This window comes from Stylophora pistillata, unplaced genomic scaffold (assembly GCF_964205215.1).
Source record: "Stylophora pistillata unplaced genomic scaffold, jaStyPist1.2 SCAFFOLD_760, whole genome shotgun sequence".
NCBI classification, from domain to species: domain Eukaryota; kingdom Metazoa; phylum Cnidaria; class Anthozoa; order Scleractinia; family Pocilloporidae; genus Stylophora; species Stylophora pistillata.
The window spans coordinates 1-27,846 of record NW_028290824.1 but is presented as its reverse complement, the minus strand read 5'-3'; the positions used below and the strand labels follow the sequence as shown (position 1 = coordinate 27,846).

General features: G+C 41.5%; 3 protein-coding genes and 1 long non-coding RNA gene across 6 annotated transcripts; 3 read left to right on the top strand and 1 right to left on the bottom strand.

Annotated features, from left to right (window-relative positions):
- The first annotated feature begins 320 nt into the window (after nt 1–320).
- LOC148715849 (uncharacterized) lies at nt 321–7,767 on the top strand. 2 transcript variants are annotated; one of them, XM_088746409.1, is made up of 6 exons: nt 321–430; nt 985–1,199; nt 3,104–3,398; nt 3,763–3,855; nt 4,862–4,995; nt 6,584–7,767. In XM_088746409.1, the coding sequence occupies exons 1-6, from the start codon at nt 365–367 to the stop codon at nt 7,071–7,073; spliced, it is 1,293 nt and encodes a 430-aa protein (XP_088602535.1). In that variant the 5' UTR covers nt 321–364; the 3' UTR covers nt 7,074–7,767. The 2 variants fall into 2 exon arrangements, with proteins under 2 accessions (XP_088602535.1, XP_088602537.1); XM_088746411.1 differs by lacking the exon at nt 321–430 and adding an exon at nt 858–896.
- A 1,411-nt stretch (nt 7,768–9,178) lies between these two features.
- LOC148715848 (uncharacterized) lies at nt 9,179–15,761 on the top strand. Its single transcript, XM_088746408.1, has 8 exons — nt 9,179–9,273; nt 10,045–10,233; nt 11,701–11,757; nt 12,301–12,342; nt 12,440–12,973; nt 13,701–14,488; nt 14,692–14,873; nt 15,008–15,761. The coding sequence occupies exons 1-8, from the start codon at nt 9,179–9,181 to the stop codon at nt 15,719–15,721; spliced, it is 2,601 nt and encodes an 866-aa protein (XP_088602534.1). The 3' UTR covers nt 15,722–15,761.
- Nucleotides 15,762–19,686: 3,925 nt separating this feature from the next.
- LOC148715847 (uncharacterized) lies at nt 19,687–22,152 on the bottom strand. The gene is made up of 2 exons (XR_015995813.1): nt 21,786–22,152; nt 19,687–20,884 (listed from the first exon to the last, which is right to left on the bottom strand). It is a non-coding gene; the product is annotated as an uncharacterized LOC148715847 (long non-coding RNA).
- A 1,515-nt stretch (nt 22,153–23,667) lies between these two features.
- LOC148715846 (uncharacterized) lies at nt 23,668–27,310 on the top strand. Of its 2 annotated transcripts, none has more exons than XM_088746413.1 (4): nt 23,668–23,783; nt 24,338–24,552; nt 26,457–26,751; nt 27,116–27,310. In XM_088746413.1, exons 1-4 carry the CDS (start codon nt 23,718–23,720, stop codon nt 27,251–27,253), a joined length of 714 nt encoding a protein of 237 aa, XP_088602539.1. In that variant the 5' UTR covers nt 23,668–23,717; the 3' UTR covers nt 27,254–27,310. The 2 variants fall into 2 exon arrangements, with proteins under 2 accessions (XP_088602539.1, XP_088602540.1); XM_088746414.1 differs by lacking the exon at nt 23,668–23,783 and adding an exon at nt 24,211–24,249 and having other exon boundaries at nt 27,116–27,309.
- Nucleotides 27,311–27,846: the final 536 nt, after the last annotated feature.

Sequence of the window (27,846 nt, the reverse complement as noted above, 5' to 3'; positions counted from 1 at the left end):
ATTTGACTCCTACACCTACCCGGAAAAAACTCACCTACGCCCTAAGTCCGCGAGATATCCCACCCGATGTGGACGTCTTTCTGGATGCTGTTTCCAATTACTTCACTAGAGCGGTGAACCTTGAACGACAAAGTGCAGCCGTCGCGCAGTCCACTTTCCTCAAAGCGCGTGAGCGCATGATGTGTAAGTCACTACATGAACACTTATTATTCGCAGTCAATTACCTTGCTAGCTTATTCGCATTCAAATATCTCGCTCGCTCGCAAGCAAGTAAGCAACACACACGTGCGTCACACCTGACCTGATTTTCTGTTTTTCTGTTTCATCTCAAGGCTACCTTGGATTTTTGAAGAGATATCTCGGAATGGACCTAGCACCAGATGTTTTTCTCCGCCTAAGTCTCATGGAACAATATTTCAACTTTCTCAGGGTGAGTGCAGATTTGAATTTTGGCAATTGTTTCTTGTCGCCTTTAGGAAATAACTTTGCCGACAAAAACTGCAAAACTGTCTCAAGCCATCTGATAGGACGGCAACAAAGGTAAAAGAAAAGGAAAAATCACAAATTGTGCCATATTTTCAGGCTTAAATTGTGCAGCAAGATACAACCGTTGTGCCCCATAAATCATTCGAGTTTTTCAGGCTTCATTGCTTTTGTTTGACCAGCTTTCAAAAGACGTTCTTGTCTTGCAAGTTTGCAGCTTGTTCAACGTCAGCAATATTTTTAACTCGGCCAATGCCCTACTGGTCTCCCCGCAGCCGTCACGTTTCGCGCGGCGAGGCACGTGCTTGCTTGAGACAAAAAGGACACCTTGACAAATATGACATGACGCCCTTAGACCGCTGACCATAATGCTTGTCTCTTGAATCAAAATGGCTGCCGGAACTACTTCGCCGGTCAGCTCAGCTCTGCCAATTTCTCTCACTTGTTTTTTGGTTGTACGTGACCTTCAATAACCTGGATTTACTCAAATGTTGTTGCTAGGACGAGAGGCAATGCAGTTCGGCGACAATTTCAAACCACGTGAGCTCACTGCTTTATGCGGTGAAGTTTCTGCATAAGGAACACGGTCCTGGTTTCAAGGATGTACAAATGATTCGTCAGTTGAGAGCACAGGCAACGATATTTCAAAAGCAAGGCGACAGAGAACGGCCTTCGTCGCGAGAAGAGTTCGAAGCCCTAAATCGCTGGCTACCCTGGTGAGTTCTCTTTTGTTCTTTTGAGCCAGTACCTGTAAACTGGCAAATTAATAATTTTAGCAATGATACTGGTATACTGTAGGGACCAATGGATTTGTTATTGTCCATTTGAGATATGTATCAATCAACTTGAACTGAAGTAACAGGGGAATCAGGAAAATTGCCCTTCAGAAAAGCAGTTGGAGAGCAGTTCCCACATGGAATGTCTTTGTCAGTGTTTTCTAGCTACATTCCCACAGAGAAAGTATTAAAGATGTTAGCATTAGCACAGGGATTGTCAACAGTTTTACCACTTTCAAGAATACTGGGAAATGTAATCAGCTTTTACTTTACCAATGTTGATGATTGATATCTAATTCCAGACCATGTTTTTCTCATATTCATCTTATTACACAAAAAGTCATTTTTAAAATCATCGGATTTGCTAGCTATAATTTTTTTCTTTGACAACACTATTCCTGAAGTTCTTACGAAGATACATCAGATTAGGATTTGAATGTGGACACCTATGGATCTGGGAATAGAGCTTATCTCTGTATTGTATTTTGGCAAGAATGCATTTAGTGATACCGGGCTTGGTAGACCACTTGATTTTGCGTTTGGAGAGCTTTCGACACGGTGCATGATAATTTACAAGTTGAGATATCTGATCATAGCAAAATATTGAATCTAGTGTTGGCATCTATAACGATCACTTGAGATGTTATTCCAGATCTAGACGTGAAAATTAAGTCATTGATAAATTTCTCTTCACCGAGTTTGGAAAAGTCATTTTTATAATAGTTTAAAACTTTATATAGTCTACATGTGAGCAGGCTAACAATTGTGCATGACATTGCAATATTTTTTGTTAGAATTTTAGAATTACATCTTCAGAAACTATTTCCTATGATAACCAAATTATCATACACACAGGATTTGCATCATAAATTTCCTTTAGAATGATCACACCTAACTTCCAAAATTCTAGAGAATTTCCTGCTATTGCTCGATTCCTTATAAAAGAAGTACAGTTAGTTAGTTTAACTCAGTAGTTCAGAGTGTCCAGACCAGCACTTACTAGCTCAGAACCTCTTGGTCACAGAAAAAGTAACTCCAGTACATGTAACCTCAAGGTAGTGACCTATTCTACTGAGGATTTGGTATGTCACATTTGACCTATTATTGCATGTCTTACAGTTTGAGTTCAAGAATAATATGCTTCATGTGTACTTATCTCAATCCAATTGTTTAGTCTTTGCTTGAGTCCTTATATTAGTTGATTCATGTTCAAAATGTGTCAAGATTGCATTCAGCTTTCAGAACCTTGCATTTATCTGTATACTTGACTTAAAGTTCATTGGTGAAATCAGATATCTCACTACAGTCTTCATTCTTTAGTCCATCAGTAATGACAGATGTTGTCCTGTCACTGAATGAGATTCTACCAGTCTTCCTAGTTTTAAGTCCAAGGAAAATATGAAATTGTGATTGAAATAATTCAGTCTGAGATTGTGTACGATCAGGAATTGAGGAAGATGATTAGAGACTAGATTACCACTGATGGCATTCATAGCATGACTATTTGCAAATATATTATCAATGAAGGTTGCTGATCTTTAAGTAATACGTGTTGATTGTGAGATGCAAGGTACAAGAGAAAAGGAGTTTAGCATTAGCAAGAAATCATTGGACTCAGGATGACTTTCACAATTGAATAAGTTTATATGAAAATCACCCATAATGAAGAGGGACTTATTTACCCTAGTTAGCCGAGATAAAGTTGACTCGAGATGTTCTCTGAACCTTAGGGGTAGAGGAATGGTGTCTATAGGTACAAGGACGAAAAACATTTTTGACTTTTCTATCAATTATGTGGACTTTCTTTGTCGATTCTAAGTCAGCCTCGTCGTTCAATCTTTTAGGGACGAGGTTGTGGCTGCCGTCTCACTCCAACGCGAACGCTTTCAATTGAGCTGGGAGGTCAACATGAAAGCCAGGGAAAGCTGCAACTTGGTCCTTTTAAGCCTGTATGTTTTCATTCCACCATCCCGGGGTCTTGAGATGCGAACTCTTCGAATTGTCACAGAGCCAGACAGCTTGGAGGCACGACAGCGGAAGGAACAAAATCTGCTGGTGATGAGGGAAGATTCCATTGTGCTCCACTTTAATGATTACAAAACCAAAAGCTCCTGTGGACGGGATGAGCTAACTCTGCAGGTGAGATAAGGACTCAGTTTTTAAGAAAGCCCGAAACGCTCTTGTGGCGCTGATGAAAAGAACATTTGTACCAGTTGCAAAGTCTTTGCAAACAATGTGCTTTCCAAACATATAGTTTTTATGCCAGCTCAAGGGAAAAAAGAAATGGACAGCATGTGTTGTTAACATTTGCCAAGTTGCAGCCGGCAAGGGAATTGGGTAGCTAGTTATTTATTTATTTTCTTACGATTATGAAGGATCATTGTAGATTTTGCCGATTTCACATGAACAAAGACACCATACTCATTACTGTGCGAAGAATTTTCCCATCGCTTTCTAAAAAAGGGGAAGTCAACTGAAAAAGGATCTGTCCTTCTTTTTTTAGCCTGGCCACGAGCTGTACAAAGTTCTTGCAAATTACATCAAGGAGTTTCGTCCACGCCTTACAAAGGAGGAAAGTGGGAACTTTTTGCTTTTGGTAAGTAGATTCAACTTATCCCCCGAAACTGGACAATATTCATGAGAACCCTTCAACTCATCACCTTCAACTGGAAAATAGCATGCCACCCTAGCCCTAAACTCCTAAAAGCCGGTTAAATCTTTCAAATTGCTCACTCTTCAAAGAGGGAATCTTTCAGAAACCCGGTTAAATCTTTCAAATTGCTCACTCGTCAAAGAGGGAATCTTTCAGAATCTTTCAAATTGCTAACCCTTCAAAGGGTGAATTTTTCAAATGTCTCACGCTTCTAAGGGTGAATCTTTCAAATTGCTTACCCTTGTAAGGGTGAATCTTTCAAATGTCTTACCCTTCAAATGGGTGAATATTTCAAATGTCTCACCCTTCAAAGGGTGAGTCTATCAAATGTCTCCCCCTTCTAAGGGTGAATCTTTCAAATGTCTTACCCTTTCAAAGGGTGAATCTCTCAAATGTCTTACCCTTGAAACCTAACCCTAAACCCTAGCACTACATTTTCTTGATTCACCTGCAGAGACCTAGGTTAGCACCCTCATAGGGGTCAATGGGATTTCTTAACCACCCTCATAGGGGTCCATGGGATTTCTTAAGCACCCTCGTAGGGGTCCTTGGGATTTCTTAACCACCCTCATAGGGGTGCCTGGGATTGGAAATTAATTCTACTCAGTGTGTCAACCTGATGGTGGTATGGACAGCATGAGGGGGTCTCAGAAAAGCAAAAGCTTGACCACTACATACAGTACTGTTTTGTTTGTTTTTTTTTTACAAGTTCAATGTCATTTTCAGTCTTGAGGAAAAGATCGAGTGATTTGCCCACTGGGGAGGTGTGGTTTGAAAATTGCAAACATTTGTCTTAAAAAATGGTAGAACTGGTTATTATTATTATTGTTATTATTATTATTATTATTATTACTATTACTATAATTATTATTGTGAATTAAAACTGGTTATAGTTCATTTCTGTTCATTGTCCATTCATGAATGTTTTCTTTTTACTTGCACCTTGTAGAACAGGAAGGGTGAAAGCTTTTCAGGACCCGCATTCTCTGCGCACATGAAAAGTTTGTTTCGCAGCCTCACTGGAAAATCGGTGACAATCAACATGCTTCGATCTGCATTCATTACCTGGTCATATGGTAGAGAGTAAGTGGCCATTTTTTTTTTTTACTACTATACAATTCAGCAAATAAGTCATGCCTTTATTTAATGATCGCAACAGCAGATAGCCTCAACTTTTGGCCCTCAGAACATAAACATACAATTTCATTTAACAATTCTTTAAGAACTCATTATTTATTATCTAGAGGGCCGCAAGTTTATTAGCCTCGGCTATTTCGTGTTAACCCTCGTTAGATAAAGTCTTGACCTTACCTTACCTAAGAAAGAATTAAAATTTCAGTCAAAGCCATGGATAACCCAAGGATTTCAAAATATCCATTCCAGTAAAAAAAGTCAATTTTATAAAAGATATTTCAAGACCAAATCTTGTTCAATACCTCCTTTGAGACCGGTTGTAATGCCGGCCAATTTAAAATTAGCAAATGTGATTCCAGTCTATAAAAAGGGATCCCACACTTGTCTATCCAATTATCAACCAATCTGCTTGATGTCTGTTTTTAATAAATTCCTTGAAAAACTTGCATGCAATAGATTAGTTGATTTCCTTGAAAAGGAAAAAAAAGTGTTCTTTGAAAATGAACTTGGTTTTAGGGCTTAGCAGTCCACTCATCACACTACACTTGGTGTTGTTGATAGATTTCAAAGGGCAATTGATGGGCAATTGACAGGCATTTTTCTTGCGGTATATTCTTAGATGTCAGTAAGGCGTTTGATACCATCAGTCATGAGATATTGTTAAGAAAATTGGAGTTTTTATCTCGATGGCTTCTTTAATTCAGTACTTAGTATCCACAACTACAATACACGAAGTGCAGCAAATCAATCTTATTACCTGCCTCGAGCTAGCACAAACTATGGTATTTTTCATATTCGCTTTAAAGGACCAAAGGTCTGGAACTCTCTTGGCCAAGATATAAAGTCAACCCCTTTCAGTAAATTTAAAAAAAAAAAGAAATTAAAAATGAATTACTGTGCCAATATTAATGTCACCCTGGTCTTCTGCTTTGACCAGAGTAATCAGTTTCTTCATAGCTATTACTGTGATTTATTTGTTGCTCTAGGCTCTTTTATAATTTATACATATATATATATATATATATATATATGTATTTAGTGTGACTTGATTTTCGTAGAACAGTGCTCGATACATAGAAGTAGAGCGAAGTATATATTGTGGGAGGCCCTCAATATATATATATATATATATATATATATATATATGTATTTAGTGTGACTTGATTTTCGTAGAACAGTGCTCAATACATAGAAGTAGAGCGAAGTAGATATTGTGGGAGGCCCTCAATATATATATATATATATTTGTTTATTTATTTATTTTTTATTTATTTATTTATTTTTTTTTCATGACTTGCAAATTTCCTTTAGTCTTAATTATTTCTAGTTTAACTCTGTGCGTGTCCCGACCTTAATATTGTAATTTAATTTATAATTTTCTCTTGTACTAAGGCCATTCATTCCACAGGCAACCAAAACAAAACAAACACTTAAGATGAAAACTCAACTTAAACATGCAACTTACACTTGGACCAGTACCCACTAAATTCAGTGTTGTCAATGTAGCCATCTCTAAAACCAGATTTCCATTTCACAGGGACTGCACAGATGCCCTGAAGGCGTCATTGGCGGCCGCGCTCAGACATTCACGGCAACAGGCTCAGCGGACATACGACCGCCGCACCGCCAATGACCGAAAGAGGCTTGCTGTCGACCTGGCCAGAGACTACGCCGAGGACCGTCTGGACGAGGGATCCGACGGTGGCCAAGCACAACCGCAGAGTTCCGATGACTGCCCTTTCAAACCCGGTGACTTTGTGGCAGTGGTGGAAGAGGATAGCCGGCTTAACTGCCCAAAGGTTTTGATAGGACAGATCCATTCCCTTGGTCAAGAAGGTGAGGTTTCTCTTCTCTGGTACAAGAATGTTTCAAAGAACTTTTACAGACTGCAACACGGCAGTGGACAGTGGAGGGAGAGTGTTGACAGCCTAGTGCCTGTTACTGTGAAAGCGCCAAAGAATCGACCGGGGTTGTATCAACTGTGCACTTCCCCCCGTCAAATACACAAGGTCGTCTTTGCAGATTAGGATATCTTCAGTCCACTGAAGAACTACAACTCTTTTTCGTGTCATTGCTACAAACATTGATTTTGTTACTTGATCATCCATCTCATGCCATTTTAAAGTGTTGCCGTTTTGTTGACGTGATGGTTATGATGTGTGTTATGGGTCACAATTTGAATTTTTTTCAAGTTGGGTTGATTCTCGATTTTCCTCTCGAATAATTAGGGCTAGGAGACAAATGAAATTGGGAATCAACCCAGGTCTGGACAAAAAAAAAAAAATTCACTCCGATGCAATGTTGACCTGCAACATGCACGCTGTTCTCACAGGCCATTTGATTGGATTTTAAGAAGGGCATTTTGTATCGCCAAAAAATATCTTTGGAAGTTGAAAAAAAAAAGAAGAAAAAAAATTGAGTCTGAATTGAAAATTGAATTTTGACCTGCAACATACACACGTGTATGCAATTTGAATTGAGTGGGACCCCAGTATTTCATACTTGGCTCCAAGGCTGCAGAGACATTTATTCAGTCTTGTGCTTGTCTCGTAGACGGTTCACTTTTAAAAATCGCTTTCTATGAACAGTTTCCCTTGGAAAAACCAAAGTGGTGGCGTCGGCAGCGTTTGCGAAGGAATATAGCATTTGTCACGTGTGAGTTGTTGAAGTGATTGTGTTGTGTCTTGTGAGGAAATAAATCGATGTGTTTACATATTCTCAGCTGGTATTGGTTTGCTTGATTTTAAAGAAATGCCAAAATGCTGACAGCTTTCAAAACAATAGCTTCTTTGTCCCATGTGAGGGGGTCTGAGAAGTGCTGGATTTATCAAGTCCCACTGAGAAAGATCTTGGATTCCCTTACATGGAGCACCATAGCTATTTGACTGGAGGTGCAGGGGACCGATGGTCACTGTGAAGTTGGCTGGTCTATCCATATATGATTGTGATAGGGAGAGGGGGATAGGTATTCTTTTGCTTGCTTTCGTGCTCTTCTGTTTCGGGGTTTCTTCAACCCTTTCGAGTCACAAAAGTGATCAATAATCCCTACATGAGATGCAAAAAGTTATGAGATTTCATGAAATGATCACCTCAGGAAAAGCGCAGGACCTGCATATTCCAAATTGCATGTGCATATGCTCGAATGCACATTACAGGCTAGCTAACCCTCCAGCCTTGGGAAGTTTCATGCCAGATTTGGGCAGGACTGAGTTAATTCTAGGGCGATTCCCCTAGACGTGAAGATGCTAACCCTAACCCCTAGTCCTAGATTGCAACCCTAACCCCTAGCCCTAGATTGCAACCCTAACCCTAGATTGCAACCCTAACTAACTGCTGTACCTTAAGGGGTTTCTTAACCTATTGAGTTTTATACATATGAAAGTGTTCCTCTGGCAGAGATCTTCCCAACCAGGACTACTTTAGTGTGGTTTGGTGAGATGAAGCTTGACAAACTTAAGGAAAACCACTTTGGTGGACCTCCCCTCGTTTTCGACCTCTTCCGCTGAGCATGCCCATGAAGGAGTTAAAGAGTTTTATACATATCAAAGTGTTCCTCTTGCAGAGACCTTTCTAAGCATGTCTACATTAATGTGCTTTGGGAAAATGGGGCATGAGAAACTTAAAAAAAGAGCAGTTTGGTGGACTTAGACCTCTAGCAGTTTTCTCAATTGATATTGCACTTGTGGGGGTGATCAAAATCAGTTCTCTCCCCTATGAATGGATCATCAGAAGAACAAGTTATGAGATTTCAACCACTCTCTTAAACCAACTCTCTCTTCCATGAAGATGTCATCATTTACAAAGGACAGCATCCATTCAAATGGTTCAGGCAGAAAACCCTACCCCGATTAAAACCAGCCAAGAAAGAAGAGACTGAATAAAATAACTGCCTTCCTCGTTTCCTTCAAAGATCTGTACAAAGTACTTGTACATAAACAATAGGACATGAGTTCCCTTAAATAGATGCAAAGGCTTCAATTCCCTCTGACCTGACTGAGATGATAAATTGCACTTTTCAGGCCTGGGGTTGGTTTTGTGCTGTTTTATCTGGGTTTTACAACCCTTTTGAAGTCACAAAAGTGATCACAGTCAGTCTTCCCCCCACAATATCACTAGATGAGAAGAGAAAGTTATGAGATTTCCTAAAGTGATCAGCTCAGGAAAAGTGTTTGGGTATTGTATCAAATTCTGTGAAGAAGGTAATGGAAAGATCACTAGGGAGAATTTGTAAGTGGGTATGGGGGGGGGGGGGGGGGGCTCAAAGGGTTGTCGTTTGGAATCTTTGCCTTCTTTCAAAAGAAATCACAACCGCTCTCTCTTAGAACCAACTCTCTTACATGAAGATGTCATCATTTACAAAGAACAGCATGTATTAAAATGGTCGTTCTGATCTGACCTGACCTGACTCATATAATAAGCTGGACTTTTCATGCTAGCCCAGTACTTCAATTACCCACGACTGGTATGTGCCAAGACATTGAGAAAAGCCTTAGGTAGTAGTAGATTGTGAGAAATTTCATTTGATCAGCTTGGCGATTTTGCTCATTGACCGAAAAAGGAAGCATTGTTTTGTAGAGAAACTGAACGAAACGAAAAGAAAAAAAGGCTCATCTCAAGGACTCTTTGCTTGAAGAAAGAAGTGAATTGTCAGCTTCATTTCGGATCTGTACACTCTTTAGATGCTTGAAGGAAGTCACTTGTCGTCTCAATTTGATTTGTACACTCTTTACAGGAATTTCTTTTGTCGGTAAAATATTCTTGCTTTCTCTTCGCGGAAAAGTGCTTATTTTTGCAGGTATTTTGGTTAGATTTTGACGTATGATCTCGAAGGGTAATGGGAAACTGCTTTGGCCATCTGCCGTCCAATCGAAGCTTTCGTTCATCATCTCGGCCTAGGGGCTGCGTAGGAGGGCTCTGTAAACAAAGGGAGACTCTTTTGGGCTGGATCGATCAAAAGAAATTGTCGGTTTAATACCATATTGTTCAATTATTATTTAGTTCGACCGTCCAAGTCATTCGAGCACCGAGAATGCACAGGCAGCCGCCGGAGCACTGGAACTTGCCCCGTCGAGGCAAGTTCCAGTGTTCGCTCGGCCAAAACACCAAAATAGCTACGTGGGGAAAATCCTCGAATGACGTCAAGAGGCTTTTTTGGGACGTCTATTTGGAGAAAATTGACGTCAATAGGTAAACAAAGTAAGGCAAGATCTATTTTGGGAAATTTGACGTAAGGTGCCCCCGTTATATATAAGTGTCCCCTGGCAAAATAAAAATAAATACATATTAAAGAAACGTACTTGAAGCCGCAGCGAGAACCTCTAAAAATGAGCCGGAAAGCAGCGATCTCCGATTATTTTTCATCCAAGAGTTCGAGTCAAGCAGAGGAACGAGATTCGCAGGAATTATTTCGGTAGGGGAAGCATTATTTAGTATTGTTTTCAATAGTAGAAATCGCTGTAGCATCTTGTAACACTTCCAAGAGGAATTGTTTGTTTGTTTCCACTCGGAACTCGCTGTGGCTATATACATATGCCCGGCAGCCGGGAATGGTCTTAAATAGACTAAATGCCCGGCAGTCAGAAAATCTCACCGAATTTTCACTGAAAGCTTCGATCTTTCAAGCCTCTTGAGAGTATTAAATGTTTCTTTAGCAAGGTCAAGCGACTCTAAATATTATTTTGGTTTTCTAGCTAGTTCACCATCGAAAGATGCGATCGTGGCCATACTATAAAATGGCTATCTGGTGACACACTTCGAAAAACTCGTCTCAAACCTAACAGCCAAATGAATAAAGGCCGATAGTTTCTAAAGAAAATGTTTGGGGCTGCGTCGGTGGGGGTAAGGAAATAATTTGAACATATCAACAAAGTTGAAATGGTAAATTGGCCACCGTTACGATTATAAAAGCTGACCTTTCGAGCGTTAGCCCTTCGTTCGTCGGAGCGAATCTAACAGCCAAATATTTACTTGGCGAATTCCGACTGAAAGCCTCAAGCGATCACTATAATTATTTTGCTTTTACATTGGGCGAAAAAACTGTTGGTTTTTCTTTTGTTTTGTTTCCGTTTTGTTTTGTCTTGTTTTTGTTTTATAACTATTATTATTCCGATAAAATGCTTAAAAATCGAAAAATACATTGAAATGTCTGATAAAAATTTAAGAAAAGCGAGTGCATACACACCTCGGTTGATAATAATGATAGCTATGATAATAATGCTGAACACTTCTTGGCTCAGTATTCCTGGCTTTAGCTATGATTCCCAGAAATAGCTTTCTCATTGCCTTGCTGTTATTCCTTATCATTATGCCTTACTATGATTCCTTATTATTTCCCTTACTATTATATAGCAATAATTTCCATCAAATCTTCTGCAATACAAAATATTAACAGCGAATAAAACGATGAAAAAGAACTCACTTTCGGCTCACATCTGCACCTTTTTTTTTTTTTCTTTCAAAGCGTCTGGAAAACTATAGATAACGGAGTCAAATCTGAACAGATTCAAAGTCTAATAATCTGATAAGTAAAAGCATATCTAAAACTATACAGAAAAGAGAAAGGTGAATGGCAAATCTAGAGTCCTATTATTGTTATTATTATTATTATTATTATTATTATTATGATTATGATTATGATTCTCATTATTCTCGTAGATCCTCGCAAGAGAGTGACGACGGTAGTGGCAGAGACGACAAGAGTCCACCAAGAAGGTAAATGATATCAACTAAATGATGATGACACGTGGAACCAGGGTAAAGCCGTGAAATCTGTTCTCTGTTTTCATGACAGAGTTCAGAGAGAATTCCACTATTACGCTGAAACTTTTGAGAAAGATAGCTTACTTGACTTTTGTAAGGCATTCGACGTGAACTCGGATATTCTGGTCAAACCGCCGATTATGCCTTCTTAACCTATGGTTTCACTTCTTGGGGCAGCAGGCGTAGCTAGTTCATTTCACCGTGATTTCAAATGCATTTGGAACGAGCCTAGACAACTTAACACGATCGCGTATCTTGTTCTGTGTAGGAAAAACCAGAGAAGTCGAAAAACCAGTGGCGCTGGAGCAAGGTAGGATCCTCATGTTTTCTGTTTGTTTTTAGTAACCCAGGATCTGCGATATATCTTTGGTGTACAATTTTGTCGCGCGCACTCGGTACGTTCTGGAAATGGCCACAATCTGTATCTATTCCCATTGTTACTTGTGTAAAACAAAAAAACAACAAACAAAAAGTGTGTCTGTCTTGGATTTTCAGACAGTTGCTTGACACAGAGGCTGCAGCAGAAGGTGGTAGGAGGTGGGTCAAATCGCTCCTCTACTTGGCCCATTTTTTTCCCTTTTCTCTTTTGGTAGCCGTAGGGTAATGGTCTAATAGGAGGTTTTTGCGCCGACAGAGCTGACGACCACGATGATGAGGAAGACGTGCAGACGCCCGGGGACAGGACATTTTTAGTGCCAGAAGAGGAACTTGTAGAGGAGAGCAGTCAGTCCTTTTACCGAAAACAGGAGGCACTTTCCGTCCAAAGGGACGCGGAGACTGTACAGCCATACTTTCCCTTGGCATTCGCAGAATCCCCGGACAGGCCTCTAGCCTTCAACTTTGATTTGTTCTTGCTGGACAGTCTGACGCTGCCAAGACACATAGTGCCTCGCGACTCTGATGAGGAGAGGGTCTCCAACGCACTTACCTTCGAAGACGCAGCCAGCGCAATAAGTTACTGCACACGCAGCCTAGAGATTGGGTGGAAAGACACGCTTCCTTTGCCCTCTCCGTCTGATCCAACCCAGAAGTCTCCCCGTCGCAAACATCTACTCAGAGACCTGAACAAGTGGGAACTTTTCCGACGTGACGGGGCAAAGTTGACCGAAGCCCTAACTAGCAGACAAGCGCCTTTAGACAGCAATTTAAACCTGGTTCGCTTGGACAGGTAGGTCGCTGGTTTTTTTTTCATTTTCATATGATTGGATTTGATTTCCGCGTTAGGCTTAAACTCTTACCCCTTGGCTAATGGTCGGAGTATTTAGATCTCCTATTTTTTTCTCTTCTTTAAATGACTTCGTGGACAGATAGATCTAGCCCGCCGGACCTTTGGATCATTTTTTATCACCTGTTACCGGCCAGTCAGACTCGCCTAGGAAGGATGCTCAGCTTTTCCCCTGAATTAAACCAAATATGAGCAAAGCATCTACTTGCAGAGACTTTGACTCGATTAGAATGATTCCTTTTGTGGAACAATATTCCAGTTAACAACAAACATATGAAACATATTCCAGTTGATGCTAGGCAGTCAGAGCCCCTTGGCTCTTTTAGGGGCGAGCTTCAGGATTTTGACTTTAAAAGACTCTTACATGTCTTTGATGGCGAACATTATCGCACTTTTAAAATAATCTGTCCTAAATGTCGTCGGAGCTACAAACCCACTCGGTTTGTAGCTCTTAGATTCTAGTTTTTGCCTCCTTTTTGCGTGAGCGTATTAGATCTAGGGAATGGAGGGGCAATAGGATGCTTAGTTTTTTGTTTCAGTTTTTTTTTTTTCGGTTTCTCTTTCAGTTTTGTGTCTCTGTTTTTCGTGTACTTTGTAGAAATACTTAAGTAAATGAATCAATCCATTTCTTTCCTCAATTCTTGTTTGGTAATCCTTCGTCTCCATGTAGGTTTGGAAATATCATGGTCTGGAATGCACCTCCCTGGTCCCTGGCCAGCCCAGAATACACGCACGGCTTTCCCAGGAAGCTCGTTACGCAAGACCACGGGGGTTTTCTACCGGGCAACATAACAGTGTCGGCGAAAGCCAGTAATTTGACGTTGAGGCGACTGGCTGTGTGCGACGTGGCCTGCTTGGTAAGTCGGGCAACCACCGCGGGCTCAGGTCTCAGCAGGGCGCGACTCCTAAACCTCAGGTACGCGGCCATCAGATATCAGAGCGGAACATTCTGTCCGCAGTACCTTGCGTCCGCCATGGTGGAGTACGGCGTGAGCTTCGGCACCTTTGAAGCCCTATCGCCGGAGACCTTAGAAACGCTTCACTCCAACCTGAACCCAGCTTGGAGAGAGGGCGACGAGTCGTCAGCCGCGGAGGGATCCAGCCCTAGCAACGAGGAAGACGACGACGCCGACGAACCCCTGATAGAGTGTCCGCAAAGCGTCATGCGGGAAATCGGCAAGTCGTCCAGCGACGGCACTGCGCAACGCCAGTCCTCCCGAGAGACGGACAGACTGCTCTGCGATCTGCTCGCGCGGCTAGCTAGCCAACCTGGGCAGCAGAGTGACTCCTCGTCCGAAGGGGACGGCGGTGGGGCCGAAAGGGCAGCAGAAGCCACCACCTCCACGGCTGTCGCCGGCCTTGCCAGAAGAAAGAAGAGAAGGGCTTCCTCTGTAGGCGCTGCTAGAACCAAGGCGACGCGCACGGAAGAAAGGGCGCTGCCTGAGGGCGGACAACCAGGTAATGATAAGGCTGAAAAGCAACCGCGTTAACCAACTGCTGCCTTTTGTTTGATTGTCTGTTTTGTTCGGTTTTTTTTTGGTTTTTTTTCTGTTCACATTATTTATTTATTAATTTATTTATCTATTTATCTATTTATTTATTTGATTTGATTTTATTATTATTATTTATTTATTTATTTTTTTTCACTTTTTAAATGACAGCTGGAGCAGGAGCGACGACCACAGGCCAAGGCGAAGGGCAGACAGCGCAAGCAGAGGCAGAGGATCGCTGGGGCCTGAGGCACTCGTCGGTGCCGGGTCTCCGAATGGAGGATTTCCCCGACGAGGAAACGTGGCAGGCCGTGTCAAACTTCTTCAGAGACCACCAGCCACTTCGCCAAGAGGTAAACTTACATTCATGATCACCGATCAGATCATCACTGTTAAACCCTGTTGGATCATTTGTGTGGTGCCTCCTGGCGCACTGGTGATGTATATCGTCAATCTTGTTTCCCCTTCTTGTTGTCTGTCCCAACAGGAACTACAAACTGCCATGGCCAGCACAGCGGCAAATGCAGGAGGACGCGCTTGGAAAGAAGATCCGGAGGCAGTGCAAGAGGCCACCAGCCAGCGAGTCGCAGACGCGCACCGTCAAATGGTGGCCGAGAAGATGGCAAGCCTCTTTGTCATTTGCGCCGCTGCCTGTGACTGCCCAGAGGAGAGCTGTGCCCTGAAGGCCGGTCGATTTTGGCCGCAGATGGAGCCAGCAGACCCCTGTCGGCGACAACCACCATGTCCCGTCTGCAGGGTGTTTGCTCGCCACCTGGATCTCTGCCATCTCCTCGCTAGGAGCTCCACTAGCAAGGGCGCCCTCTTCAGCCGACTGCTGGCCAGTGCGGTGGCCGTCCACCAACTCTACGAGCTGGCAGTCCCCAAGTCATTGCCCCCCGGCCAGAAAACTACGAGGAAGCAGTCTGTAAAGGCCTTGCTGTGCTCCCTTTTAGAAGTGGAAAGAAATAGGTTGCAGTGCATCCGACGCATCGGGGAGCTAGCCCTGCTGGTGCCCCAGCTGCTCTGCGTTCAATTGTCCAGTGGTCGAGCGGCCTTCTGGGAACAGCTGCGGAGGGTAGCAAACACGGTCATCGCCCAACGCGGTCGACAGGCCAAACTGCTGGCTCTGGAAGCCATCCGTAAGAGGTTGCCCGACGATTCTTCCTGGAAGGACTTTCTGACCCCCTCTCTCCAAACCTGAAAAGTGTCCTATTCTAAATGGCAGTGACTGCGCCTGCGAATGACTTGGACTTTGCACGCGTTCAGATTTTTCAATTGTGTTAGGGTTAGTTTGTTTTTCTTCCTTCCTTCCTTCCTTCCTTCCTTCCTCGTTCTCGCTGTCATGTTCTGTTCGTCACTCACCGGCGCGACCGATCGCCGGTCTAGGACTCTTTAGCATATAGAGGTTCGGTACTATGTTAGCTATGTTAACCATCTTGTCAAAAATGTAGGTAGTTTCGCCCTTAAGAATCTCAGGAGAAACAATCACTTCACAAGCTTTACTTTTTACCAGTTCATCAGGTTCGACGGCTAGGAATAGATCAACTGATTACAAGTACTTTTAAGTTTGAGAGGAAATTGAATGTTTTATTGTAGTGTAGCTTCTTATTTAGTTTGAAATGTGTCTCAGTATAATCATAAGTTGGCTAGATACTATTTTGTTAAGTACACGAGCCCACAAGCCTTTTACCTTGAATTGTTATCGTGTATAAATAAAGATTCTACTACTACTACTACTAGTTTTATTTCAGGAGGACGCTTGTAAACTGAAGCCACTCCATTAAATCTTGTTTTACAACGAAAACAACCACTGTGTGTGTGTGTGTGTGTGTGTATCTTAAATTGTTGCTCTAAGGGTTGGGTTTTTGATATCTACAGGTGTTTTCTTCTCTTCTATTTTTTTTTTTTTTTTTTTTTTTCGCAAATAGATTTGGACATATTATTTTTGGAAAATTGCAGAGCGCAATTGCATTCAAATCTATGAAAAAGAGTCATACTGAAATCAGAAAATCCAAACTCAAACATTAAATCTAAAGATCTCCTTACTCAAATGATTCCAAGTCATATGTTATTAAATCATCCATATCAATCATCAACATTTTGTTACAGGTTTCAGTTCTTCATCAGTTTGGTTACAATAGTAACACCATTAGAATGGAGAGATCCATTTCATGTCAGAGTGGCAATACCAAAGGAAGGAAAGATGGGAAGAAATCTTGGGAACAGCTTACCGATGCCAAGTGGCCATGCCCAAAAAAAGTCAAACTGTAAAAATGCTGTGTAGTAGCACGACTCTTTACAGGAATTTCTAAATATCCTGGCTATGCTACCGTATTTAAGCGAAAGAGAATGTCAGATTGCTCGTTAGAAATTTCATGGCAATTCTAGGTTTGTCAGGGTCCACGAAAAAGTCAAGTTTGTGTGACTAAAACTAGAGAGCTCGTTTGGGAGGTTGGAATTTTTTTGCCCTATGTACTTCTATAAATATTATCCATACCTCCCCCCCACAGAAGGGACTTTTCTTAAGACCCCCTCCCAACACTCTGGAAATTGCAATGAAGGTTCATACATTTCCTTGAGGCTTTTGGCCTTTGAGATTCCCCCCATTCCCAAGAATTTTCAACCCTCTCTTTAAGCGGAGTATGGACATTTTCTGGAACTACACAATGCCAATTGGGTTGTAGCCTTGCTTCTGCAGTCCTACAACAAATGTAAGAGGACAGAAAGCATAGGAAGTGTGTTTTTTTTTTTTTTTTTAATGTGAAATTGAGAAGAACATTGGCACGCCATCCACTTTTTCACAATCAAACAGTGATTAACACAATGGTTAACACACGCTTTTAGAATGAAATCATTCATAAGTAGTTTTCCATAATCCTCCAAATTCCATTCAAACAAGCTATGATCGTATTGACACCAAGTTCCACATTCACATGGGAAAGTTTTCATTTGGCATTGTCACATTGTTTGGAACTAAACATTAGAAACTAGCTTCTTTTAATAATGTTGTAAACAACTTTGCTATTTGTTGTTCACAAAAGTAAGTGAAATAGAAATGGAGAACTTTCACTTTGCTTCCCTTGTTCATTTCATTAGCAACTCTGACTAATTTCCTTGCAAAGACACTTCCCCTCTGTCGTGTGCTTCATTTCGATCTTGTTTTTCTCACTCACATCCTTTGGGAAGGAGAATTGTGAGCATATCCGTACACACACAAAGTAATCGTGCCATGCAATACATCCTTGATCAGTTATGATCAATCCATCACTATCACTAGTAGCTTTGAGAGTTATTGTAACAGTTTCAATTCCTAGTGAAACCACTCTTGGAGCTGGCTCTGTAATTGACCATAGCCCACCACGGTTCTATTACTTGAAATCAGATTTTGCATGCTTTGCAGATCATTTCATGTCGCTGGACCTACAACAAACAAAGAAAAATTACGATTCGTGCAACATATTGCTACAACCAGCTAAAAAATTCCATGTGAGCTGTTTCCAGCAAGTACTTCTCATATTAAACCAGACATTCAGTGTAGCTTCTACAGAAAAACCCTGATCAGTCATTGCAGCTAGGACATGTATATCTAAGTCCAATTTTTGGGGCTGTAGCATTTTTAAAAGGCTGACTCGACTCAGTAACTTGCCATGCCCCGAATATATCTCCGAGCGAACGTTTTGGGTCGGTAGAAAGAAATTAGACACCTCAATTAACACAATCGCAACTTACATGCTGCTTAACTGCTGCTACAAACTGCTGATTGACTCTTTCATCGCCTTCTAAAATGTCTAAAATAACTTCCAAATCGTCTCCCCATAGCAAGCGCCATCTTGTTTTGAATGTGACTTGTACCTTCAACCTCAGAGGGCTCCCATTCTTCTTACCGTTTGAACTTCTCCGGCTTTCATAACCACTTCCCGTTCCCTCTATTAACTCTGATCAAACTTTATGATTCTCTCATAGTTAAACACCGCCTTTCACAAACTCCAGATTCTCCCAGCCGCACGCCATACATTATTCATTCTAGTCTATCGAGGGAACAGTTTTTCTAAGGCCCAGCCCTCTCGCGGCGGCCGCATCAAGCCCTCACAAATTCAACTTTTTAGCTCATCCTCAAAGTTTATCATTCTCTCATAATTAAACAGCGCATTTCACAAACACGAGAGTGTGACAGGCGCGCGCTGCACTTTCTATACTATTGAGGGAACAGTTTTTCTAAGGCCCAGCTCTCTCGCGGCGGCTGCATTAAGCTCTCAAAAATTCAACTTTTTAGCTCATCCTCAAAGTTTATCATTCTCTCATAATTAAACAGCGCATTTCACAAACACGAGAGTGTGACAGGCGCGCGCTGCACTTTCTATACTATTGAGGGAACAGTTTTTCGAAGGCCCAGCTCTCTCGCGGCGCCTGCATTAAGCTCTCAAAAATTCAACTTTTTAGCTCATCCTCAAAGTTTATCATTCTCTCATAATTAAACAGCGCATTTCACAAACACGAGAGTGTGACAGGCGCGCGCTGCACTTTCTATACTATTGAGGGAACAGTTTTTCGAAGGCCCAGCTCTCTCGCGGCGGCTGCATTAAGCTCTCAAAAATTCAACTTTTTAGCTCATCCTCAAAGTTTATCATTCTCTCATAATTAAACAGCGCATTTCACAAACACGAGAGTGTTTACTGTTTACTGGCTATGCTACCGTATTTAAGCGAAAGAGAATGTCAGATTGCTCGTTAGAAATTTCATGGCAATTCTAGGTTTGTCAGGGTCCACGAAAAAGTCAAGTTTGTGTGACTAAAACTAGAGACCTCGTTTGGGAGGTTGGAATTTTTTTGCCCTATGTACTTCTATAAATATTATCCATACCTCCCCCCCACAGAAGGGACTTTTCTTAAGACCCCCTCCCAACACTCTGGAAATTGCAATGAAGGTTCATACATTTCCTTGAGGCTTTTGGCCTTTGAGATTCCCCCCATTCCCAAGAATTTTCAACCCTCTCTTTAAGCGGAGTATGGACATTTTCTGGAACTACACAATGCCAATTAGGTTGTAGCCTTGCTTCTGCAGTCCTACAACAAATGTAAGAGGACAGAAAGCATAGGAAGTGTTTTTTGTTTTTTTTAATGTGAAATTGAGAAGAACATTTTGGCACGCCATCCACAAATGCCAGTATGAAATGACAGACCACTTTTTCACAATCAAACAGTGATTAACACAATGGTTAACACACGTTTTTAGAATGAAATCATTCATAAGTAGTTTTCCATAATCCTCCAAATTCCATTCAAACAAGCTATGATCGTATTGACACCAAGTTCCACATTCACATGGGAAAGTTTTCATTTGGCATTGTCACATTGTTTGGAACTAAACATTAGAAACTAGCTTCTTTTCATAATGTTGTAAACAACTTTGCTATTTGTTGTTCACAAAAGTAAGTGAAATATAAATGGAGAACTTTAACTTTGCTTCCCTTGTTCATTTGATTAGCAACTCTGACTAATTTCCTTGCAAAGACACTTCCCCTCTGTTGTGTGCTTCACTTCGATCTTGTTTTTCTCACTCACATCCTTTGGGAAGGAGAATTGTGAGCATATCCGTACACACACAAAGTAGTCATGCCATGCAATACATCCTTGATCAGTTATGATCAATCCATCACTATCACTAGTAGCTTTGAGAGTTATCGTAACAGTTTCGATTCCTAGTGAAACCACTCTTGGAGCTGGCTCTGTAATTGACCATAGCCCACCACGGTTCTATTACTTGAAATCAGATTTTGCATGCTTTGTTTGAATCATTGATACAGTCAAGTTTGCCAGCCTTTAGTATTGCCATAGCTTGCTGGCTCTCCACGGTACCGGTTCTTGCATATTTCTCACACACACAAATTGTGCAGCACATGACCAGCCCTTTTGCCCCTCAGATGGTACTGTACTGGTGGGATCATTGTCACCAGAGTGAGTTCTTGCTTCTCTTACAGTAGTATGCAATGAGGCAGTCGGCAACTTTAGTCCACCATCATAATGGGGCAGCATTCCTTGACAGTCCAGTGAAGAACTGCCTAGACTTCACCGGGACTGTTGCATGATATTTCTGAAAAACTTCACCAGGTCTCAATTCTTTAAAAAACCCATCATACATTGATTTGATACCAGTGAATTCCAAACCTCTTTCCTCTGGCTGTTGAAAAGAATACTTGCTTAGTTCATCCCTCAAGCTTTTTGTAACAATTCAGTTTCATTGAATTTCCTGATTGCCGAAGCCACAACTTCAGCAAGTATGCTGACGCTCAAAGGCTGAATGGATCCTTGGTGAAGACTGCTGTGTCGTTCACACAGTCTTTGCAGATCATTTCATGTTGCTGGACCTACAACCAACAAAGAAAAATTACGATTCGTGCAACATATTGCTATAGTGAACGTTTGAAGTATCTTGGCTGGCCAACACTCGACTCGCGTCGTGAATTTCTTAGTTTAGTGCAATTATTCAAATTCATTCATGGTTTTTCAAGAGTAGACTTATATGTAATTACTTAACTTTCTCCAATAGTCGGACGAGATCTACCAACAATGTCAAAATCTGGACGCCTTATGCTCGAACAAATATCCTCAAGAACTCTTTTTGGTATAAATATATAAAAATCTGGAATGACTTGCCAAGTGACATAGTAGTTAGCTCTAGCTCTGCTAGTAAGTTTAAAAAAAAAACTGAAAGAACACATTTTTAAATAATATCAATAATATTGCACCAATATCCATTTATCAATTAACTTGTTTTTTCAATAATTTTTACCTTTACATTTTAGTTTTATTTTTATTGCATATTGCTTTTATTCTGGGGGCTGCCGTCAATGAGAATTGAGTTCCTCTCTGGCTTGACCCTTTTTGCCTTTTTGCATCTCGATGTTATTTCTATTGTTATCTGTCTGTATTATTATTATTATTATTATTATTATTATCTTATTATTTAGGCAAATGAAGTTATTATAAATAAATAAATAAATAAATAAATAAATAAAATTCCATGTGAGCTGTTTCCAGCAAGTACTTCTCATATGAAACCAGACATTCAGTGTAGCTTCTACAGAAAAACCCTGATCAGTCATTGCAGCTAGGACATGTATATCTAAGTCCAATTTTTGGGGCTGTAACATTTTTAAAAGGCTGACTCGACTCAGTAACTTGCCATGCCCCGAATATACCACCGAGCGAACGTTTTGGGTCGGTAGAAAGAAATTACACACCTAAATTAGCACAATCGCAACTTACATGCTGCTTAACTGCTGCTACAAACTGCTGATTGACTCTTTCATCACCTTCTAAAATGTCTAAAATAACTTCCAAATCGTCTCCCCATAGCAAGCGCCATCTTGTTTTGAATGTGACTTCTACCTTCAACCTCAGAGGGCTCCCATTGTTCTTATCCTTTGAACTTCTCCGGCTTTCATAACCACTTCCCGTTCCCTCTATTAATTCTGATCAAACTTTATGATTCTCTCATAACTAAACACCGCCTTTCACAAACTCCAGATTCTCCCAGCCGCACGCCATACATTATTCATTCTAGTCTATCGAGGGAAGTTTTTCTAAGCCCCAGCCCTCTCGCGGCGGCCGCATCAAGGCCTCAAAAATTCAACTTTTTAGCTCATCCTCAAAGTTTATCATTCTCTCATAATTAAACAGCGCATTTCACAAACACGAGACTGTGACAGGCGCGCGCTACACTTTCTATACTATTGAGGGAACAGTTTTTCGAAGCCTCAGCTCTCTCGCGGCGCCTGCATTAAGCTCTCAAAAATTCAACTTTTTAGCTCATCCTCAAAGTTTATCATTCTCTCATAATTAAACAGCGCATTTCACAAACACGAGAGTGTGACAGGCGCGCGCTGCACTTTCTATACTATTGAGGGAACAGTTTTTCGAAGCCTCAGCTCTCTCGCGGCGCCTGCATTAAGCTCTCAAAAATTCAACTTTTTAGCTCATCCTCAAAGTTTATCATTCTCTCATAATTAAACAGCGCATTTCACAAACACGAGACTGTCACAGGCGCGCGCTGCACTGTCTATACTATTGAGGGAACAGTTTTTGGAAGCCCCAGCTCTCTCGCGGCGCCTGCATTAAGCTCTCAAAAATTCAACTTTTTAGCTCATCCTCAAAGTTTATCATTCTCTCATAATTAAACAGCGCATTTCACAAACACGAGAGTGTGACAGGCGCGCGCTGCACTTTCTATACTATTGAGGGAACAGTTTTTCGAAGCCTCAGCTCTCTCGCGGCGGCTGCATTAAGCTCTCAAAAATTCAACTTCTTAGCTCATCCTCAAAGTTTATCATTCTCTCATAATTAAACAGCGCATTTCACAAACACGAGACTGTGACAGGCGCGCGCTGCACTGTCTATACTATTGAGGGAACAGTTTTTGGAAGCCCCAGCTCTCTCGCGGCGCCTGCATTAAGCTCTCAAAAATTCAACTTTTTGTCCAATCGTCAAACCCCAGGGGACGACACAGCCCCACTTTAAAAAGTCCATGATCTCACCTAATCGGCCTCTATTCCTTCCAAACGCTGCCGACTGAACACCGCAAAAGACAACTCAAGGGTTAAAACAATCTCTTCTCCCATCCTAAGAGAGAAAAACCAGCGGGGAAAAAAAGATGGCCTCTCTCGTAGACCTGTGCTATGCTTCCGACGACGACGAATCACAGATCCTAGACTTTCACGATCAAACCACGCAACATCCTCCGACTTCGAATTTATCGCCTGTAAGCCACGAGGCACAGGCAACGCAGCAAAAATCACCACAACCAGATTGCCTTGGCCAATTGGACAGCCCGCACCATTTGACTCCTACACCTACCCGGAAAAAACTCACCTACGCCCTAAGTCCGCGAGATATCCCACCCGATGTGGACGTCTTTCTGGATGCTGTTTCCAATTACTTCACTAGAGCGGTGAACCTTGAACGACAAAGTGCAGCCGTCGCGCAGTCCACTTTCCTCAAAGCGCGTGAGCGCATGATGTGTAAGTCACTACATGAACACTTATTATTCGCAGTCAATTACCTTGCTAGCTTATTCGCATTCAAATATCTCGCTCGCTCGCAAGCAAGTAAGCAACACACACGTGCGTCACACCTGACCTGATTTTCTGTTTTTCTGTTTCATCTCAAGGCTACCTTGGATTTTTGAAGAGATATCTCGGAATGGACCTAGCACCAGATGTTTTTCTCCGCCTAAGTCTCATGGAACAATATTTCAACTTTCTCAGGGTGAGTGCAGATTTGAATTTTGGCAATTGTTTCTTGTCGCCTTTAGGAAATAACTTTGCCGACAAAAACTGCAAAACTGTCTCAAGCCATCTGATAGGACGGCAACAAAGGTAAAAGAAAAGGAAAAATCACAAATTGTGCCATATTTTCAGGCTTAAATTGTGCAGCAAGATACAACCGTTGTGCCCCATAAATCATTCGAGTTTTTCAGGCTTCATTGCTTTTGTTTGACCAGCTTTCAAAAGACGTTCTTGTCTTGCAAGTTTGCAGCTTGTTCAACGTCAGCAATATTTTTAACTCGGCCAATGCCCTACTGGTCTCCCCGCAGCCGTCACGTTTCGCGCGGCGAGGCACGTGCTTGCTTGAGACAAAAAGGACACCTTGACAAATATGACATGACGCCCTTAGACCGCTGACCATAATGCTTGTCTCTTGAATCAAAATGGCTGCCGGAACTACTTCGCCGGTCAGCTCAGCTCTGCCAATTTCTCTCACTTGTTTTTTGGTTGTACGTGACCTTCAATAACCTGGATTTACTCAAATGTTGTTGCTAGGACGAGAGGCAATGCAGTTCGGCGACAATTTCAAACCACGTGAGCTCACTGCTTTATGCGGTGAAGTTTCTGCATAAGGAACACGGTCCTGGTTTCAAGGATGTACAAATGATTCGTCAGTTGAGAGCACAGGCAACGATATTTCAAAAGCAAGGCGACAGAGAACGGCCTTCGTCGCGAGAAGAGTTCGAAGCCCTAAATCGCTGGCTACCCTGGTGAGTTCTCTTTTGTTCTTTTGAGCCAGTACCTGTAAACTGGCAAATTAATAATTTTAGCAATGATACTGGTATACTGTAGGGACCAATGGATTTGTTATTGTCCATTTGAGATATGTATCAATCAACTTGAACTGAAGTAACAGGGGAATCAGGAAAATTGCCCTTCAGAAAAGCAGTTGGAGAGCAGTTCCCACATGGAATGTCTTTGTCAGTGTTTTCTAGCTACATTCCCACAGAGAAAGTATTAAAGATGTTAGCATTAGCACAGGGATTGTCAACAGTTTTACCACTTTCAAGAATACTGGGAAATGTAATCAGCTTTTACTTTACCAATGTTGATGATTGATATCTAATTCCAGACCATGTTTTTCTCATATTCATCTTATTACACAAAAAGTCATTTTTAAAATCATCGGATTTGCTAGCTATAATTTTTTTCTTTGACAACACTATTCCTGAAGTTCTTACGAAGATACATCAGATTAGGATTTGAATGTGGACACCTATGGATCTGGGAATAGAGCTTATCTCTGTATTGTATTTTGGCAAGAATGCATTTAGTGATACCGGGCTTGGTAGACCACTTGATTTTGCGTTTGGAGAGCTTTCGACACGGTGCATGATAATTTACAAGTTGAGATATCTGATCATAGCAAAATATTGAATCTAGTGTTGGCATCTATAACGATCACTTGAGATGTTATTCCAGATCTAGACGTGAAAATTAAGTCATTGATAAATTTCTCTTCACCGAGTTTGGAAAAGTCATTTTTATAATAGTTTAAAACTTTATATAGTCTACATGTGAGCAGGCTAACAATTGTGCATGACATTGCAATATTTTTTGTTAGAATTTTAGAATTACATCTTCAGAAACTATTTCCTATGATAACCAAATTATCATACACACAGGATTTGCATCATAAATTTCCTTTAGAATGATCACACCTAACTTCCAAAATTCTAGAGAATTTCCTGCTATTGCTCGATTCCTTATAAAAGAAGTACAGTTAGTTAGTTTAACTCAGTAGTTCAGAGTGTCCAGACCAGCACTTACTAGCTCAGAACCTCTTGGTCACAGAAAAAGTAACTCCAGTACATGTAACCTCAAGGTAGTGACCTATTCTACTGAGGATTTGGTATGTCACATTTGACCTATTATTGCATGTCTTACAGTTTGAGTTCAAGAATAATATGCTTCATGTGTACTTATCTCAATCCAATTGTTTAGTCTTTGCTTGAGTCCTTATATTAGTTGATTCATGTTCAAAATGTGTCAAGATTGCATTCAGCTTTCAGAACCTTGCATTTATCTGTATACTTGACTTAAAGTTCATTGGTGAAATCAGATATCTCACTACAGTCTTCATTCTTTAGTCCATCAGTAATGACAGATGTTGTCCTGTCACTGAATGAGATTCTACCAGTCTTCCTAGTTTTAAGTCCAAGGAAAATATGAAATTGTGATTGAAATAATTCAGTCTGAGATTGTGTACGATCAGGAATTGAGGAAGATGATTAGAGACTAGATTACCACTGATGGCATTCATAGCATGACTATTTGCAAATATATTATCAATGAAGGTTGCTGATCTTTAAGTAATACGTGTTGATTGTGAGATGCAAGGTACAAGAGAAAAGGAGTTTAGCATTAGCAAGAAATCATTGGACTCAGGATGACTTTCACAATTGAATAAGTTTATATGAAAATCACCCATAATGAAGAGGGACTTATTTACCCTAGTTAGCCGAGATAAAGTTGACTCGAGATGTTCTCTGAACCTTAGGGGTAGAGGAATGGTGTCTATAGGTACAAGGACGAAAAACATTTTTGACTTTTCTATCAATTATGTGGACTTTCTTTGTCGATTCTAAGTCAGCCTCGTCGTTCAATCTTTTAGGGACGAGGTTGTGGCTGCCGTCTCACTCCAACGCGAACGCTTTCAATTGAGCTGGGAGGTCAACATGAAAGCCAGGGAAAGCTGCAACTTGGTCCTTTTAAGCCTGTATGTTTTCATTCCACCATCCCGGGGTCTTGAGATGCGAACTCTTCGAATTGTCACAGAGCCAGACAGCTTGGAGGCACGACAGCGGAAGGAACAAAATCTGCTGGTGATGAGGGAAGATTCCATTGTGCTCCACTTTAATGATTACAAAACCAAAAGCTCCTGTGGACGGGATGAGCTAACTCTGCAGGTGAGATAAGGACTCAGTTTTTAAGAAAGCCCGAAACGCTCTTGTGGCGCTGATGAAAAGAACATTTGTACCAGTTGCAAAGTCTTTGCAAACAATGTGCTTTCCAAACATATAGTTTTTATGCCAGCTCAAGGGAAAAAAGAAATGGACAGCATGTGTTGTTAACATTTGCCAAGTTGCAGCCGGCAAGGGAATTGGGTAGCTAGTTATTTATTTATTTTCTTACGATTATGAAGGATCATTGTAGATTTTGCCGATTTCACATGAACAAAGACACCATACTCATTACTGTGCGAAGAATTTTCCCATCGCTTTCTAAAAAAGGGGAAGTCAACTGAAAAAGGATCTGTCCTTCTTTTTTTAGCCTGGCCACGAGCTGTACAAAGTTCTTGCAAATTACATCAAGGAGTTTCGTCCACGCCTTACAAAGGAGGAAAGTGGGAACTTTTTGCTTTTGGTAAGTAGATTCAACTTATCCCCCGAAACTGGACAATATTCATGAGAACCCTTCAACTCATCACCTTCAACTGGAAAATAGCATGCCACCCTAACCCTAACCCTAACCCTAACCCTAAACCCTAACCCTAACCCCCTAACCCTAACCCTAACCCTAACCCTAACCCTGTGCACTGTGAGGCAAATGTGCTAAAGAAGGCGGTGAGTCTTGTACTCACGCCTGCCACTTCCACGAAACACATCACCACGCGGCTAAAATGGATTCCCGCGTGCACTAGATAGTCCCAGAGGAATTGGGGGGTGGGCGCGCACCTCCTGCAAGTCACGGGAGCCGTGGTGGCACGCCTCCGAGTGAGAGGCTGTGCACTAAGAGGCACATGTGCTAAAGAAGGCGGTGAGCCTTGTACTCACGCCTGCCACTTCCGCGAAACGCATGACAACGCCCCCAAAATGAAATCCAAGGTACACTAGTCCCAGGGGAACCTCGGCAATAGACGCGCAACTCCGGGAAATCACGGGCGACGGAGTGGCATGCGTGAGAGTGGGAGGCTGTGCAAGAGGAAGGGGTGAGCCTTCTACTCACGCCTGCTACTTCCACGAAAGACATCACCACGCGGCCAAAACGGATTCCCGGGTGCA